Source organism: Pseudophryne corroboree, chromosome 1 (genome assembly GCF_028390025.1).
Source record: "Pseudophryne corroboree isolate aPseCor3 chromosome 1, aPseCor3.hap2, whole genome shotgun sequence".
Taxonomy (NCBI): domain Eukaryota; kingdom Metazoa; phylum Chordata; class Amphibia; order Anura; family Myobatrachidae; genus Pseudophryne; species Pseudophryne corroboree.
This window is the reverse complement of record NC_086444.1, coordinates 54,193,433-54,210,632: the sequence shown is the minus strand read 5'-3', so window position 1 is coordinate 54,210,632 and position 17,200 is coordinate 54,193,433. Positions and strand designations below refer to the sequence as shown.

Below are 17,200 nucleotides of genomic sequence, written 5' to 3'. Positions count from 1 at the left end.
TGGCGCACTGTCTTTTTACTCTCTGCACATGCTGGTAAAGCACTTACGGTATAACATCTTTTTTATTTTAGTTATTTTAGTGCATTTAGAGCTTACACCTGTAATACTATGGCCGATTGAGAAGTTATGTTCTACGCTAGTCTTAAGCTGCCCATACATCTTTAGTTTGTTGCAGCAATTCACCATCCTATCTATGCCTGACTCAGGGGATCAGGAAAATCCAACAGCTTGGAAATCCTTAATTTGCCGATTCCAAACTAAAAATCATTAGAATCGTTGAGGAATTTTTAACATGTAGGATTTTGCTGATCATTGCGACCTGCCGTGGATCGGCATTGGGGAATGGCCGAATAGATGTATAGCTCGCATTAGAAAAGCCCCAGCTTACCTTGCTAGCCGCTGGTGGCAGGCTGTACTGGGGCTGTTGGGTCATATAATATTGGGCTTGTAGCGCTACTTGAAGGTTGCAAGTTAAAATGAGCACCGATTCCTGGACGCTTTACCCCAGGAGAAGGATGCAGCCCTTATAACGTCTGATTGTGTCTGTAAGCTGCTCACACCCATCTCTACATTGATGCTCATTAATACTATATATACTGTCTTTATTATAGGCCTCCTAGGTCCGGATCTCCGGAACCGATGAAGGGGAAGGTGTCGCCGCAGAGCTCCAGCAACATCATGCAAGGACAGATGAAACAAGGTAACTGCAGTGTGTACAGCCACCGCAGCGTCTTTCCCCACCACAGATGATAGGACATAGAGTTCTCAGTGTGAATGTTGTTGTATCTGATTACCATCCAGAATATTGGTTGGAAGTGGGGAATGCTTCCAATTGTGCTCATTTGAACTGAGGAATACTTGTAAAGAAGTCAATAGGAACATTGTGCGCAACGGATCAGGGAGGGATGTGAGCCTCCTGCGTGACGGGTCAGGGAGGGATGTGAGCCTCCTGCGTGACGGATCAGGGAGGGATGTGAGCCTCCTGCGTGACGGGTCAGGGAGGGATGTGAGCCTCCTGTGTGACGGGTCAGGGAAGAATGTGAACAACCTTTATGCTGGGTCAGGGAGGGATGTGAGCCTCCAGTCTGATGGGTGAGGGGGAGATGTGAGCTTTCTATCTGATATGTCAGGGAGGGATGTGAGCCTCCTGTCTGATGGGTGAGGGAGTGATGTGAGCCTTCTGCCTGATGGGGGTTAGTGAAGGATGTGAGCCTCCTGTCTGATGGGTTAGTGAGGGATGTGAGCCTCCTGCCTGATGGGTAAGGGAGGGATGTGAGCCTCCTGTGTGACGGGTCAGGGAGGGATGTGAGCCTTCTGCCTGATGGGGGTTAGTGAAGGATGTGAGCCTCCTGCCTGATGAGTAAGGGAGGGATGTGAGCCTCCTGCCTGATGGGGGTTAGTGAGGGATGTGAGCCTCCTGTCTCATAGGTTAGTGAGGGATGTAAGCCTCCTGCCTGATGGATGAGGGAGGGATGTGAGCCTCCTGCGTGCCGGGTCAGGGAGGGATGTGAACCTCCTGCCTGATGGGTGAGGGAGGGATGTGAGCCTCCTGTCTGATGGGTGAGGGAGGGATGTGAACATCCTGTCTGATGGGTGAGGGGGGGGGGGGGGATGTGAGCCTCCTGTCTGATGGGTTAGTGAGGGATGTGAGCCTCCTGCCTGATGGGGGTTAGTGAAGGATGTGAGCCTCTTGTCTCATGGGGGTTAGTGAGGGATGTGTGCCTCCTGCCTGATGGATGAGGGAGGGATGTGAGCCTCCTGCCTGATGGGTGAGGGAGGGATGTGAGCCTCCTGCCTGATGGGTGAGGGAGGGATGTGAGCCTCCTGCGTGACGGGTCAGGGAGGGATGTGAGCCTCCTGCGTGCCGGGTCAGGGAGGGATGTAAGCCTCCTGCCTGATGGATGAGGGAGGGATGTGAGCCTCCTGCGTGACGGGTCAGGGAGGGATGTGAGCCTCCTGCGTGCCGGGGACAGGGAGGGATGTGAGCCTCCTGCCTGATGGGTGAGGGAGGGATGTGAGCCTCCTGTCTGATGGGTGAGGGAGGGATGTGAGCCTCCTGTCTGATGGGTGAGGGAGGGATGTGAGCATCCTGTCTGATGGGGGAGGGGGGGATGTGAGCCTCCTGTCTGATGGGTAAGGGAGGGATGTGAGCCTCCTGTGTGATGGGTTAGTGAGGGATGTGAGCCTCCTGCCTGATGGGGGATAGTGAAGGATGTGAGCCTCCTGCCTGATGAGTAAGGGAGGGATGTGTGCCTCCTGCCTGATGGATGAGGGAGGGATGTAAGCCTCCTGCCTGATGGATGAGGGAGGGATGTAAGCCTCCTGCGTGACGGGTCAGGGAGGGATGTGAGCCTCCTGCGTGACCGGTCAGGGAGGTATGTGAGCCTCCTGCGTGACTGGTCAGGGAGGGATGTGAGCCTCCTGCCTGATGGGTGAGGGAGGGATGTGAGCCTCCTGCCTGATGGGTGAGGGAGGGATGTGAGCCTCCTGTCTGATGGGTGAGGGAGGGATGTGAGCATCCTGTCTGATGGGTGAGGGGGGGGGGATGTGAGCCTCCTGTCTGATGTGTAAGGGAGGGATGTGAGCCTCCTGTGTGATGGGTTAGTGAGGGATGTGAGCCTCCGGCCTGATGGGGGTTAGTGAGGGATGGGAGCCTCCTGTCTGATGGGTGAGGGAGGGATGTGAGCCTCCTGCCTGATGGGTTAGTGAGTGATTTGAGTCTCCTCTATGATGGGTGAGGGACGGATGTGAGCCTCCTGCCTGATGGGTGAGAGAGGGATGTGAGCCTCCGGCCTGATGGGGGTTAGTGAGGGACGTGAGCCTCCGGCCTGATGGGGGTTAGTGAGGAATGTGAGCCTCCTGCCTGATGGATGAGGGAGGGATGTGAGCCTCCTGCGTGCCGGGTCAGGGAGGGATGTGAGCCTCCTGCCTGATGGGTGAGGGAGGGATGTGAGCCTCCTGTCTGATAGGTGAGGGAGGGATGTGAACATCCTGTCTGATGGGTGAGGGGGGGGGGGGGGGGGATGTGAGCCTCCTGTCTGATGGGTTAGTGAGGGATGTGAGCCTCCTGCCTGATGGGGGTTAGTGAAGGATGTGAGCCTCTTGTCTCATGGGGGTTAGTGAGGGATGTGTGCCTCCTGCCTGATAGATGAGGGAGGGATGTGAGCCTCCTGCCTGATGGGTGAGGGAGGGATGTGAGCCTCCTGCCTGATGGGTGAGGGAGGGATGTGAGCCTCCTGCGTGACGGGTCAGGGAGGGATGTGAGCCTCCTGCGTGCCGGGTCAGGGAGGGATGTAAGCCTCCTGCCTGATGGATGAGGGAGGGATGTGAGCCTCCTGCGTGCCGGGTCAGGGAGGGATGTGAGCCTCCTGCGTGCCGGGTCAGGGAGGGATGTGAGCCTCCTGCGTGACGGGTCAGGGAGGGATGTGAGCCTCCTGCGTGCCGGGTCAGGGAGGGATGTGAGCCTCCTGCCTGATGGGTGAGGGAGGGATGTGAACATCCTGTCTGATGGGTGAGGGGGGGCGGATGTGAGCCTCCTGTCTGATGGGTTAGTGAGGGATGTGAGCCTCCTGCCGGATGGGGGTTAGTGAAGGATGTGAGCCTCTTGTCTCATGGGGGTTAGTGAGGGATGTGTGCCTCCTGCCTGATGGATGAGGGAGGGATGTGAGCCTCCTGCCTGATGGGTGAGGGAGGGATGTGAGCCTCCTGCCTGATGGGTGAGGGAGGGATGTGAGCCTCCTGCGTGACGGGTCAGGGAGGGATGTGAGCCTCCTGCGTGCCGGGTCAGGGAGAGATGTAAGCCTCCTGCCTGATGGATGAGGGAGGGATGTGAGCCTCCTGCGTGACGGGTCAGGGAGGGATGTGAGCCTCCTGCGTGCCGGGTCAGGGAGGGATGTGAGCCTCCTGCCTGATGGGTGAGGGAGGGATGTGAGCCTCCTGCCTGATGGGTGAGGGAGGGATGTGAGCCTCCTGCCTGATGGGTGAGGGAGGGATGTGAGCCTCCTGTCTGATGGGTGAGGGAGGGATGTGAGCATCCTGTCTGATGGGTGAGGGGGGAGGGGGGGATGTGAGCCTCCTGTCTGATGGGTAAGGGAGGGATGTGAGCCTCCTGTGTGATGGGTTAGTGAGGGATGTGAGCCTCCAGCCTGATGGGGGATAGTGAAGGATGTGAGCCTCCTGCCTGATGAGTAAGGGAGGGATGTGTGCCGCCTGCCTGATGGATGAGGGAGGGATGTAAGCCTCCTGCCTGATGGATGAGGGAGGGATGTAAGCCTCCTGCGTGACGGGTCAGGGAGGGATGTGAGCCTCCTGCGTGACGGGTCAGGGAGGGATGTGAGCCTCTTGCGTGACGGGTCAGGGAGGGATGTGAGCCTCCTGCCTGATGGGTGAGGGAGGGATGTGAGCCTCCTGCCTGATGGGTGAGGGAGGGATGTGAGCCTCCTGTCTGATGGGTGAGGGAGGGATGTGAGCATCCTGTCTGATGGGTGAGGGGGGGGGGGGATGTGAGCCTCTTGTCTGATGGGTAAGGGAGGGATGTGAGCCTCCTGTGTGATGGGTTAGTGAGGGATGTGAGCCTCCTGACTGATGGGTGAGGGAGGGATGTAAGCCTCCTGTCTGATGGGTGAGGGAGGGATGTGAGCCTCCTGTGTGACAGGTGATGGAGGGATGTGTGCTTTCTATCTGGTGAGTTAGGAATAGGGTCTTATGGATCTTCTGCCTGTACTGACCAGATTGGGTGTGAGGTCCTGCTCCAGGTCTGCTGTGCATACTGTGTAACAGTCCCGTCATATAGACGTTCTGCCTGTACTGACCATTTGTAGTACGGCCTGCTCTGTATACTGTGTAACAGTCCCATCATATGGACGTTCTGCCTGTACTGACCATTTGGAGTACGGCCTGCTCTGTATACTGTGTAACAGTCCCATCATATGGACGTTCTGCCTGTACTGACCATTTGTAGTACGGCCTGCTCTGTATACTGTGTAACAGTCCCATCATATGGACGTTCTGCCTGTACTGACCATTTGGAGTACGGCCTGCTCTGTATACTGTGTAACAGTCCCATCATATGGACGTTCTGCCTGTACTGAGCAGGTGGAGTGTGAGGTCCTGCTCCCGGCCTGCTCTGCATACTGTGTAACAGTCCCATCTACTCCTTTATGTGGACATGCTGCTTACATAGGCTTACCATACTATTCCTTTAAACTGGGACACTAATGAATTACACAGGTTCTGTGGCTAGCTGACTTTAAGCCTGCATTTCACCTGGTTTTAATCAGCCACAGAACCTGTGAAATCCATGAGCGTCCCTTTTTAAAGGGATGGGATGGTATGGTAAGCTACGCTCACATGTCTGGAGTTATGTTTTACACAGCCATTTTCAGATATTTGACATTTAACTATGTCATCAGCATTTTAAAAGTGATGTTCCACATGAAGATAATGAAAGATTGATTAGTATTGTACCTGCTCTCCCTTGGGCTTTGCATAAAATGTTAGATACTGACGGACTGGAGAACTGGAGTCTCTTCATGAGTAAGTCATATTTTTGCAAACTCCTTTTCATTTTGACACTTTGTATCGACGTTTGTAGATGGCATTTATTGCACTTCCAAGTGCATCCATAGTCCCACATCATGTGATTAAACAGATCGCATAAAGACTTCCTCAGTGTATTCATTAATGCATGCCAGAGATCAGCAATTGTTTGAAAATCCATTAGCAGAGGAGGCAGCCATTTTGTGTCCAGACTGCAGCTTATCAATGTACTAGTAACCCGTGACCTCACTGAGGGATGTTATGATGTCACTACTGAATTGATAGTTTGGGATTAGAAATGCCAGCTTGTCCCACTGTATACCTTCCCCATTATAATTCCGCTTTCACTTACCACCAGGGACGTTTTCTTTCCAAAATGGCCTCTCATTTTCTATATTTAATTATATGTCACTTTCACTTTACAATGCCACAGCGCTACAGGGGTGGTTGTGGTCTGTGTAAGGCGAGAGCACTGCATTTATGTTCCCCACAAAATGAGGAATAGACATGACTCTTGCTTTGTGTATTATGGGACTAGTTGTGCCGGCCTGGTAGCCCCAACTGTTGCAGCACTTCCATAATTGATATAAAAAAAATAATTAACCCGCTACATGATCAGGATATTTTCGGTGTTTCCTTACATATGCAAATTAACCACACCCAGTGGCGAATCTGTTATGGTTGCAGTGTGTGTGGTTGTGCACATGGGCCTTTGGGTCCAAGTGGGGCCACACCGCACACTCCTTTTTTCAAAATCACTCGGAAATTGGCGTGGCTGCCATTTTCCTGTTGTTTTCCGCATACGCAGTAGGGAAATCACCAGGAAAATGTCCTCTGTGACGTTTTCCCTGAGACGTGCGCAGTAGGCGGGTTGGGTATGGTTACTGGCGCTGGGGAACACTGCTGTCAGTATACCTACTGCGGGATCCCATCAGCAGAATGGCGGGGGGGGGGGGAGCATAACGAAGCCCCATGCGCTTGCCACAAGATCTATTCCTGCTCTCTGGGTGTCGTGAACACCCACAAGTGGGAATAGTCCCTGCTGGTCTACGAACGCTCAAACAGACTGCTCTACCTGCTAGAATACAGTGGGCACAGATGGAGACTGCACACGGGCCCAATCCACTCTTAATATGCCCCTGACCACACCCCTTTTTGGGCTACAAGAGTGTCACCGTGCCTGTCACAGTCAACAGTAATCAGCCACAGACAGTATCACCTCCAAGAAAATGGAATCCTGTGTTTTATCATCTTGTCTTATGCCTCATTCCTAAATAGCACTCCAGCATCATGGAGGAAGAGGATAAATGAGGGACTGCGAGAACAACGGTTCTGTGGTCACTATATAGCTTTAACTATCATCCATGTGGACGGGGATCTTAATTCCCATCTGTACAGAGCCTGAAAGAAAGGATTAGACAAAGCTGATACTACTACAAAATGTTCTCATACCAAGCAGTATTATACTTTATTTAATGTTTTCATCAATCCCACCTCTAACCGTGGAGCATGTTATTCCTGCACGTAAGGATTGTATTTATTAACACTTACTGTATATAGCGCCAGCATATTCTGTTTCTCTTTACATTTGGGAATAAAACAATAATAGAAGACTAATAAAACAAGACTGACAAAGAGGTAAGAGGGCCCTGCACGTAAGCTTACAAACTCTATATGGACATTATGGTTCCACGGAGACACCGGCTGATAGTTATCACTATGCTTTTGTATTTGTCATATTAATCCTCCTAGATTCGTTTTTATTCCCTTTTATTATCACGGACGTTTGTTGCCCTTGACTGGAATGACTGATCGTTGAGAAGTGTGTCACTTATAATCTTCACAGGGGGCCAACCTAAACATTTATTAAACACCGGAGCATTTACACTTCTCTAAAGACATCAAAGTCATCCCGACAACCAATTTCAAAGCACTTCATTAAAAATCGTATTTTTCAGAGAAGCGATCGTCGTTACAAAGCCGACGTTTTAATGAGAGGTCTAGGAGACGCTGTTTTAAATAGAAACCAGAGATAATAGCTGCGGCTTTGGAGCTTTTTTTTTTTTCCTTTAACTTCATGTTGCAGTAATTCAGCTTGAAAGGCATACATATTCAAAATGCACGTTCCCATTATGTCAAGAGCCTGAATGCAAATGCCTTCCCTCCTCAGAATTAAGCCCTTGTTTGTTCAACTGAATCCTAGAGGAGCGGGGCTCTGCCAATCTCGCCCCTCACACGTGCCGCGGTGACATTATGATACATTTGCATTGAATTATGAAACGGATAGTTTTCATGCAGATGCCCTGGGGCAACAAAAGGAGTTAACTGCATGAAAAGCAAACACCCGCCATACAGAACGTTGTTTAACTTGTGGAGGAAACCGCTGGCATTGTCGTTCAGCAAGAGAAGGATTAATTTGAAGCTGGTTGCGCATGACATATGGTAATTTCTCTATAGGAAGGAATTGTCAAGAAGTGACCTCTAAATCTTAGCACTGACCTCTAGTTATACAATGTGCGAGTCATAAGGGCCTCATCCCCTTTCATATGCTAATCCGGCCAGCCCTGCGCCGCTTGCTCTGCAGTTCTCTTTATTACCCAGTCGGCGCATGGGGGAAATACCAGTACTTATGGCAGAAATAGAGCGTTTATGTAAATGCTGCGATAATGTGTTTTTAATTTGTGGAGTGTTTCGATACCAGTTGAAACATATCGACACAGATGGCAAAACACATTTATCAAGTGTGTGCCTTATTTGGTTTTATGACTTTCTTTTACAGCTTTTGAGGAAGATTTGAAGACAATGGGGTGAATTTACTAAAGCTTCTAAAACAGAGTTGGTGGTGTTGTTCATAGCAACCAATCAGATGCTGTCTATCATTTCTCCATTGCCTTTTAGAGAACGATAGACAACGTCTGATTGATTGCTATCTGCAGCATCGCCAATTCTCTAATTTAGAAGCTTTAGTAAATTTGCCCCACTGACTTTGCTAGTAGCCCATATAAACATACAGATGTGTTACATCCTCGCTGCAATCACGCTAAACAGCCCCTGAAGTCTCAAATGAATCTGCAGCCAAAATGAAATGGTACAGTGTGTTCCATGAAAACACTGTAGCATAGCATTTTGCATGCAAATACAGTTGCAGTCGCACACAGAATATAGGCATGCTGCATATCATTTTAATCAGCAGAAGCTGCTCGTGCGTCCTATTACATTACTTTAAGACGCAATTTTGTGGAAAAAAACGAAAGAAAAAAGACGTTCGGCATTACGGAGTCACATGGCGCTCACGCATTATGTGTAACATGACTTGAAGCGCATGGAGCAAAGATGTAAATGGAAACATCTGTATGCTTTAGCACATACTTCTCTGCTTCCTAGCACATGGGGAACCTGGGACCTTACAGTGCATGCACACATTGCATGTCGCAGAAAGCAGCCTTCAGATGGTCTTAAAACATCTTAACCCACCTATTGGGTAGCACTGAGGGAGACGCTGTTTGCGTCTGTTCTGGGCAGCTAGGTTACTTGTGCGTAATTGTGTTGGGTTGTGTTTAATAAAATACTTTCAATACAGCTTACAGATGTGTCCTTCATTACTGTTTCTTCAGTTGCGCTAAATGGCCCCTCTCGGGATACCAGGTCCCATCCCTGTTTGTCACTCAGAATGTGCATCTTATAAGCATTAATAAAACAACTGAGTGATAAAAGTACATTGCTGGCTTACGCCGATCAGTCTGAATCTGTAAAAAGCGCTTTGGTGCGGCAGCCGCAACTTTTCTCATGTCATCCCATTGTGTTCGTCTGCGACTTTGTTCGTGTGTTATACCAATTCCTGTGCGGTTACAGTCGCAGTCCGGTGTCTTTAGTACATAGTGAGCAGCTTTTTGATGCTACTTACATGCAAAGTTGAAATAACATGACATTAGCCTTCTCTTTTCGGAGCACCTCAGTAGGGCCAGGCGGCTCGAGCCGCATGGCGTGCGGACAGCCGGTAAGTGAGTGGACACATCTGTACCTTTTGTGTATACCGAGGTGTATGTCCTGTTTCAGAGGCATCACATAATATATTGGTATGCACACTTACAGGGGGCTAGGAATTCAAGCAATCAGGTGTAGTAAGTCATGTGCGTTTACTTTACCTGTGCACAGGTGTTCTTGGTAAATAACCTTGATGAGTGTAATTTCTCATTTGTGTATACATGACTGGCAAGGGGTAATTGTGGCCCTCCTTTACATGAACATTTCTGGTTTAGTTCAGTCATGAGCTACATAATATTTTTCCCAATCCTTTACTTCCCACAATGAGACCTATTCATTTAAAAGAAAAGCATATGTGCAGCGGCGTGAGGTGTAAGAAGCAGATGGGTTTATTGCTAGCAATCAAGCTGGTAAGAAAATTTTGCAACCAGTCACAGACTAACACTCTGTGACATCACCATCCAATCACACACTAACCTGCTACATAGACTGTGTAACTGCACTGCGCTCACTCTGTGACATCACCATCCAATCACACGCTAACCTGCTACATAGACTGTGTAACTGCACTGCGCTCACTCTGTGACATCACCATCCAGTCACTCACTAACCTGCTATATAGACTGTGTAACTGCACTGCGCTCACTCTGTGACATCACCATCCAGTCACTAACTAACCTACATATATTGTGTGATTGCACTGCGCTCACTCTGACATCACCAGCCAATAACACACTAACCTACTACATAGACTGTGTGACTGCATTGCACTCATTCTGTGACATCACCATCCAATCACGAACTAACCTGCTATATAGACTGTGTGACTGCACTGCACTCATTCTGTGACATCACCATCCAGTCACACACTAACCTGCTATATAGACTGTGTGACTGCACTGTGCTCATTCTGTGACATTACCATCCAATCACACACTAACCTGCTACACAGAATGTGTGACTGCATTGTGCTCACTCTGTGACATCACCATCCAGTCACACACTAATCTGCTACTTAGCCTGCTACAAGCTGCTGATTCACCCGATCACAGGAGCAGTGTTCCCACTGCAGTGATATCACCATCCAGTCACACACTAACCTGCTACATACACCATGTGACTGCACTGCGCTCACTCTGTGTCATCACCATCCAATCACACACTAACCTGCTGCTACATAGAATGTGTGACTGCCCTCACTCTGTGCTATCAACATCCAATCACACACTAACCTGCTACATATACCGTGTGACTGCACTGCCCTCACTTTGTGACATCACCATCCAGTCACACACTAACCTGCTACATACACTGTGTGACTGCACTGCGCTCACTCTGTGACATCATCATCTGATCCAGTGACGTGCGGTGAGGTCAACGGCTGGGGAGGCACCGGCTTCTTCAGTACATCCCCAGCAGCAAAAGAATACAAAGCTCAGCTTACTTTTTCTGAACAACAGATACATTAGAGTACATGGGGGGGTGGGCTGGTACTGCATATTGTGTATATACTGTGATTACAGGACAGACCCCAAAGTATCCAGACAGCAGCCAGAGCTGGCTCCAGGCCTACTAGTAACCTGAGCGAGATCTTTTGAAGTGCCCTTTCCTTTCCCCAATGTGCACTCGCTCCTAGGAAAGTGGACGTGGCCTTGCAACTATATCTTGTTATCGAATTACAAATATATATACCGTATTATCACCCCCCTACACACACAATTGGCATCCTTACACATAATGCCCACAGTAGTGCTCCTTACAACTAATGCACCAGTATAGTGCCAGATAAACTTAATGCCCCCAGTATAGTGCCAGTTACACATAATGACCCAGTACAGTGCCAGATACATGTAATGCCCCAGTATAGTGCTAGATACACGTAATGTCCCCAGTATAATGCCAGTTAGACATAATATCCCAGTATAGTGCCAGATACACGTAATGCCCCAAATATAGTGCAAGTTACATGTAATGCCGCAGTATAGTGCCAATTACACATAATGCCTCCTGTAGTGCCCGTTACACTTAATGTCTCCTATAGTGGAAATTACACTTAATGCCTCCAGTAGTACGTTACACTTAATGCCTCCTGTAGTGCCAGTTACACTTAATACCTACTGTAGTGCCAGTTACATGTGGTGCTTCCTGTGTTGCCAGTACCACATAATGCCCCCTGTAGTGCCAGTTACGCAAAATTCCCCTTGTAGTGCCAGTTACGCATAATTTCCCTTGTAGTGCCAGTTACGCATAATTCCCTTGTAGTGTCAGTTACGCATAATTCCCCTTGTAGTGCAGTGCCAGTTACGCATAACTCCCCTTGTAGTGTCAGTTACGCATAACTCCCCTTGTAGTGTCAGTTACGCATAACTCCCCTTGTAGTGTCAGTTACGCATAACTCCCCTTGTAGTGTCAGTTACGCATAACTCCCCTTGTAGTGCCAGTTACGCATAACTCCCCTTGTAGTGTCAGTTACGCATAACTCCCCTTGTAGTGCCAGTTACGCATAATTCCCCTTGTAGTGCAGTGTCAGTTACGCATAACTCCCCTTGTAGTGTCAGTTACGCATAATTCCCCTTGTAGTGCAGTGTCAGTTACGCATAACTCCCCTTGTGTCAGTTACGCATAACTCCCCTTGTAGTGTCAGTTACGCATAACTCCCCTTGTAGTGCCAGTTACGCATAATTCCCCTTGTAGTGCAGTGTCAGTTACGCATAACTCCCCTTGTAGTGTCAGTTACGCATAACTCCCCTTGTAGTGTCAGTTACGCATAATTCCCCTTGTAGCGTCAGTTACGCATAATTCCTCTTGTAGTGTCAGTTATGCATAATTCCCCTTGTAGTGTCAGTTACGCATAACTCCCCTTGTAGTGTCAGTTACGCATAATTCCCCTTGTAGTGCAGTGTCAGTTACGCATAACTCCCCTTGTAGTATCAGTTACTCATAACTCCCCTTGTAGTGTTAGTTACGCATAATTCCCCTTGTAGTGCAGTGTCAGTTACGCATAACTCCCCTTGTAGTGTCAGTTACGCATAATTCCCCTTGTAGTGCAGTGTCAGTTACGCATAATTCCCCTTGTAGTGCAGTGTCAGTTACGCATAATTCCCCTTGTAGTGCAGTGTCAGTTACGCATAATTCCCCTGGCTTGTAGTGCAGTGTCAGTTACACAAAATTCCCCTTGTAGTGCCAGATACACTTGATGCCCCCTGTAGTGCCAGTCACTAGTAATGCCCCCACAATACTGCAACTTTGCCCCCCAGCCCCTCACCCGTGTCCTGTGTGCAGTGCAGCAGGCGCCGGAGCTATTGAGGCTGCTTCCCTGGGAGAAGGAGGAGAAGAGCACCACACGCCGCTGGTTACCCTGTAGCTGGCAGCGCTGGGGAGGCCGGAGAGACAAGTGTGGCAGCAGATAATCAGCGGCGGACCCGAAGGCGGTGGTAAGGCCGGAGCTGGGAGTGCATTGCTGGCTCAAAGCTCCGGCCTTACCACCGCCTCTGGGTCCGCCGCCTCTGATTATCTGCTGCCACACTTGTCTCTTACGGCCTCCCCAGCGCTGCCAGCAATGCACTCCCAGCTCCGGCCTTACCACCGCCTCCGGGTCCGCCGCCGCTAGTTATCTGCTGCCACACTTGTCTCTTCGGCCTCCCCAGCGCTGCCAGCATGGACTCCCAGCTCCGGCCTTACCACCGCCTCCGGGTCCGCCGCCTCTAGTTATTTGCTGCCACACTTGTCTCTTCGGCCTCCCCAGCGCTGCCAGCAATGCACTTCCAGCTCCGGGCTTACCTCCGGGTCTGCCGCCGCCGCTGATTATCTCCTGCCACACTTGTCTCTCCAGCCTCCCCGCCGCAGCCAGCTACAGGGTAACGGAAAGCACCGGGTACGGGCGGCTCCTATCAAGAAGGCTCACTTCAACATCAAGAGTCAGTCAGGGGGGATGAAGAGAGGGGAGGGAGCCTTGTTCCGCCGCCTCGTATAGGTGATTGGACCAGCGGATCCAGCCTGGATCCACTGTCCAATCCCTGTCAACGAGGCACATGTACTTGTGCCGCTTTCACAGCTTTTTGCAATGGGCTTTTACAGCCCAGTGTTTGGCTCCACCTACCCGCTCTATCCCCGTTGCCATTGTAAACGGGAGGCACTTGCTATCAGTGCATCAGTGCCTCCCAAACCAATTTAATGTCATAAAATGATCAGAATAATATAAAGAAGACACTTATGACACAGAATCTGTGTCATAAGTATCTTCTGTGTATTATTGTAATCATGAATGACAGGGGAGGCACTGCCTCCCCTGACTGCACGTCCCTGATCTGATCACATACTAACCTGCTACATAGACTTTGTGACTGCACTGCGCTCACTCTGTGTCATCACCATCCAATCACACACTAACCTGCTACATAGACTGTGTAACTGCACTGCCCTCACTCTGTGACATCACCATCCAATCACACACTAACCTGCTACATAGACTGTGTAACTGCACTGCCCTCACTCTGTGACATCACCCTCCAGTCATACACTAACCTGCTACATAGACTGTGTGACTGCAATTATTATGTACAGGATCAAAGAAGGGAAATTCCTCTGGTCAGAAGGACCACACCTGACCCCTTTATGGGCCACCAGTTTCCAATCACTATTAGAAAAAGAAAATAAAACAAACCATTTTAACCATTTACTCTCTGTATTATTAGAATGTTAATTTGCTGTGAGCCATGCTGATATATTGAGTCTGGTTAGGAGAAGAATGAGCTGGGGACGTGTTGCTCTATGTATGCAGCTTCTTTTGTTGCCCTCTTCCTGTGTCTGTCACTACTGCATTGCCAATATCTGCTTGTCTTCATTATTTTGGTCTGAAACCTGTTCTCTGTGTTCTACCTCTATACTGATCTGTTCTCCCTGGAAGTTCTGCTGTTGCTCATATTCTTCTGTCTCTCTTCTCTTGTTTCCTCTGCAAGCTGTTGCGCCTGATGCTTCTGCTCGCACTGACTCCGATCTCTCTGGGTCTGACCGTACTTTACATTCCTGTTTCTCAGTCAATGAAGGTATTTTGCCTCTTTTCTCCTGCTTTCTTTTTTTTCTCCTTCTTGTGTTTGTCTGTGTGTGATTGCTTTTGTAAGGTGTGAGATGTTTTGTATTTTCAGTGTCTAAATTGCTTCCTCCAGTGCATAGGCAGCCCATGTACTTGAGACGTGCTACATAGGAGAGCGTATGTAGTACTCTCACCCCCTGCGTCGCTCCGCTGCGCACAGAGAAATAAGCACCTCTCCTATGAATCACAATCTTGTGATGTCATAAAGTTACAGCCAGCACTTTGTTCTAGGTTTTAGGGGTTTATTTACTAATCCTTGGATGGAAATAAAGTCAGTGGACATAAAGTACCAGCCAATCAGCTCCTAGCTGTCATTTTTCAAATGTAGCCTGTGACATGGAGCTGATTGGCTGGTACTTTATCTCCGTTCATTTTATCTCCATCCAAGGCTTAGTAAATAGACTCCTAAGTTATAAACTGCTTGTAACTGCTTACCAGAAAGAAATATAGCGTGCACGATCACATGCATATATTACTTACATTCTAAATACCGTATATACTAGAGTATAAACCGACTTTTTCAGCACTTTTTTTTTGTGCTGAAAAAGCCCCCTCGGCTTATACTCGAGTCAGTGGGAAGGAGGGACACGGAGGCACAGCGCGCGCCTCTCCTGTGTCCCTCCTGCGCCCCTCCTGCGTCTCCGGCGGCAGCGGCGGGTCTATTAAATGAAGTACCCGTTCGCGAGCTCTGATTGGCTCACGAACCGGCACTTCATCTAACAGACCCACCGCCAGAGACGCAGGAGGGACACAGGAGAGGCTCGCGCTGTGCCCTCCGTGTCCCTCCTTCACAAGACAACGGGGCAGCGGGGAGGGTAATTTGTACCTGGCATTGGGGGAGCATATTTGGCACTTGGGGGGGGGGGGGGGTGGCATATGTGGCACTGAGGGGGCATATCTGGCAGTATGAGGGCATATCTGGCACTGTGGGGGAATACCTGGCACTGTGGGGGCATGTCTGGAACTATGAGGGCATATCTGGCACTGTGGGGGAATATCTAGCAGTATGAGGGCATATCTGGCACTGTGGGGGCATATCTGGCACTATGGGGGCATATCTGGCACTGTGTGGGCATCTCTGGCACTGTGGGGGCATATCTGGCAGTATGAGGGCATATCTGGCACGGTGGGGGCATATCTGGCAGTATGAGGGCTGTATACTTCTAGAGCTGCATTTCCCACCCTAGGCTTATACTCGAGTCAATAAGTTTCCCAGGTTTTTGTGGTAAAATTAGGTGCGTCGACTTATACTCGAGTATATATGGTAGCTTAATTTACATAGAATATAGTTATTTAGTAAAAAAAAAGAGACTGTATATCAAAAAAGTGAATTGAATATAGTATTCCATTTCACGGTAAACCAACCAGCATAGACTGTGTAGCACTCGGATGGTATGTCTTTTTTAGGATGTTTGTGACATCATTGCGCAGTGATTCATGTTTGTACACAGTGGACAATGTTCACGCAACAGTACGATTATCGGCAAACTGCGCATATGCTGCGATCACAATACACATGCGCAAGGGTGCCGCTGCGATTCTGCACACTGAGAACTTTGTCGCAGAGTGATTGACAGGAAGTGTCCGTCTGGCGGTGGTAACGGGAAGTTTAAAGGGAGTGGTTGGGAAAGCGCAGGCGAGGGGTGTGTCTACTCATGGCTGCATGATGGTATGTTCAAATACATGGCATCTGAGTCGCTACTGCTTTGGTCATTCTATGTTGCCATAGACTGTCCCTTAGCTTCGATGTTCTTCGTAAATGCGTGTAGTCCGCAAATGTGTACACAATTGCGTTTGAGCTTGCGATGAGTCCGGTGGGCGTCTCTCTTCATTCCTGGCAGACGGCTTCACTTGCTAACATTAGTGGCTCCGTAGCCTAGAGAATCGCAATTTCAGTTGCGCTTACGTACAAACGTGAATTAGGCTCTGTGATCGCAACACATAGTCATCCCCGTTTATATATCCAATATTCTGTAGGTTCTGAAGGGAAAGAGTATGTACAGTATATGCAGTATATGTGTAGGAGCCAGAAAAAGAAAACCACCTACATTAAATGATGCCCAATAGTTTCTTGGCTTTTAATAGAGATCGCTTAAAGTGGAAATCTCTTTGATCAAATGATATTCAGTATATGTCTGTGTTCCACCATTTATCACTGTAATTTCGCCACTGTCACTGTTTCTACTGTTGAATATTAACCTCCACAGTGCACTTCCGGTGGCAGCTTTTGCACTATTAAATTTTTTTTTTTTTTAAATCCCCAAAATAGTCATGTTAAATATGTACCGTGCATTGCAAAAGTATTCTTCCCCCTGCCCACTTCTCTGTACTTACCTTAAGCTGAAGTGTTCTCTGTGATGGTTGTATCTCAAATCTGTGAAACGAAATGTTCTTTTTTTTTTTTTTCGCTTTTGAGACATTGTTCCACGTTGTAAACACCTCTTTAGAAAAATAACAAATCTGAGATAAAAATCTTTGGATAGTAATTGAATCCCCCTGTGTTACAGATGTACTAAATTTACCAATATGGGAAATAACAATTGGCACATGCAAACTCATCTGACGTACATTTAGCTTCAACCAACT

General features: G+C 48.9%; 1 protein-coding gene across 7 annotated transcripts in view; it reads left to right on the top strand.

Moving 5' to 3' along the window:
* Positions 1–17,200, top strand: part of WDR7 (WD repeat domain 7) — a 799,383-nt gene that overhangs the window by 256,941 nt on the left and 525,242 nt on the right. For 5 of the 7 annotated variants that reach the window (XM_063959708.1, XM_063959725.1, XM_063959737.1 and 2 more), the window contains 2 exons: positions 612–700; positions 14,481–14,567. In XM_063959708.1, coding sequence (XP_063815778.1) covers positions 612–700; positions 14,481–14,567 — 176 coding nt within the window. The remainder of the gene's footprint in view (positions 1–611; positions 701–14,480; positions 14,568–17,200) is intronic. The other 2 variants (XM_063959718.1, XM_063959729.1) reach the window with 1 other exon arrangement.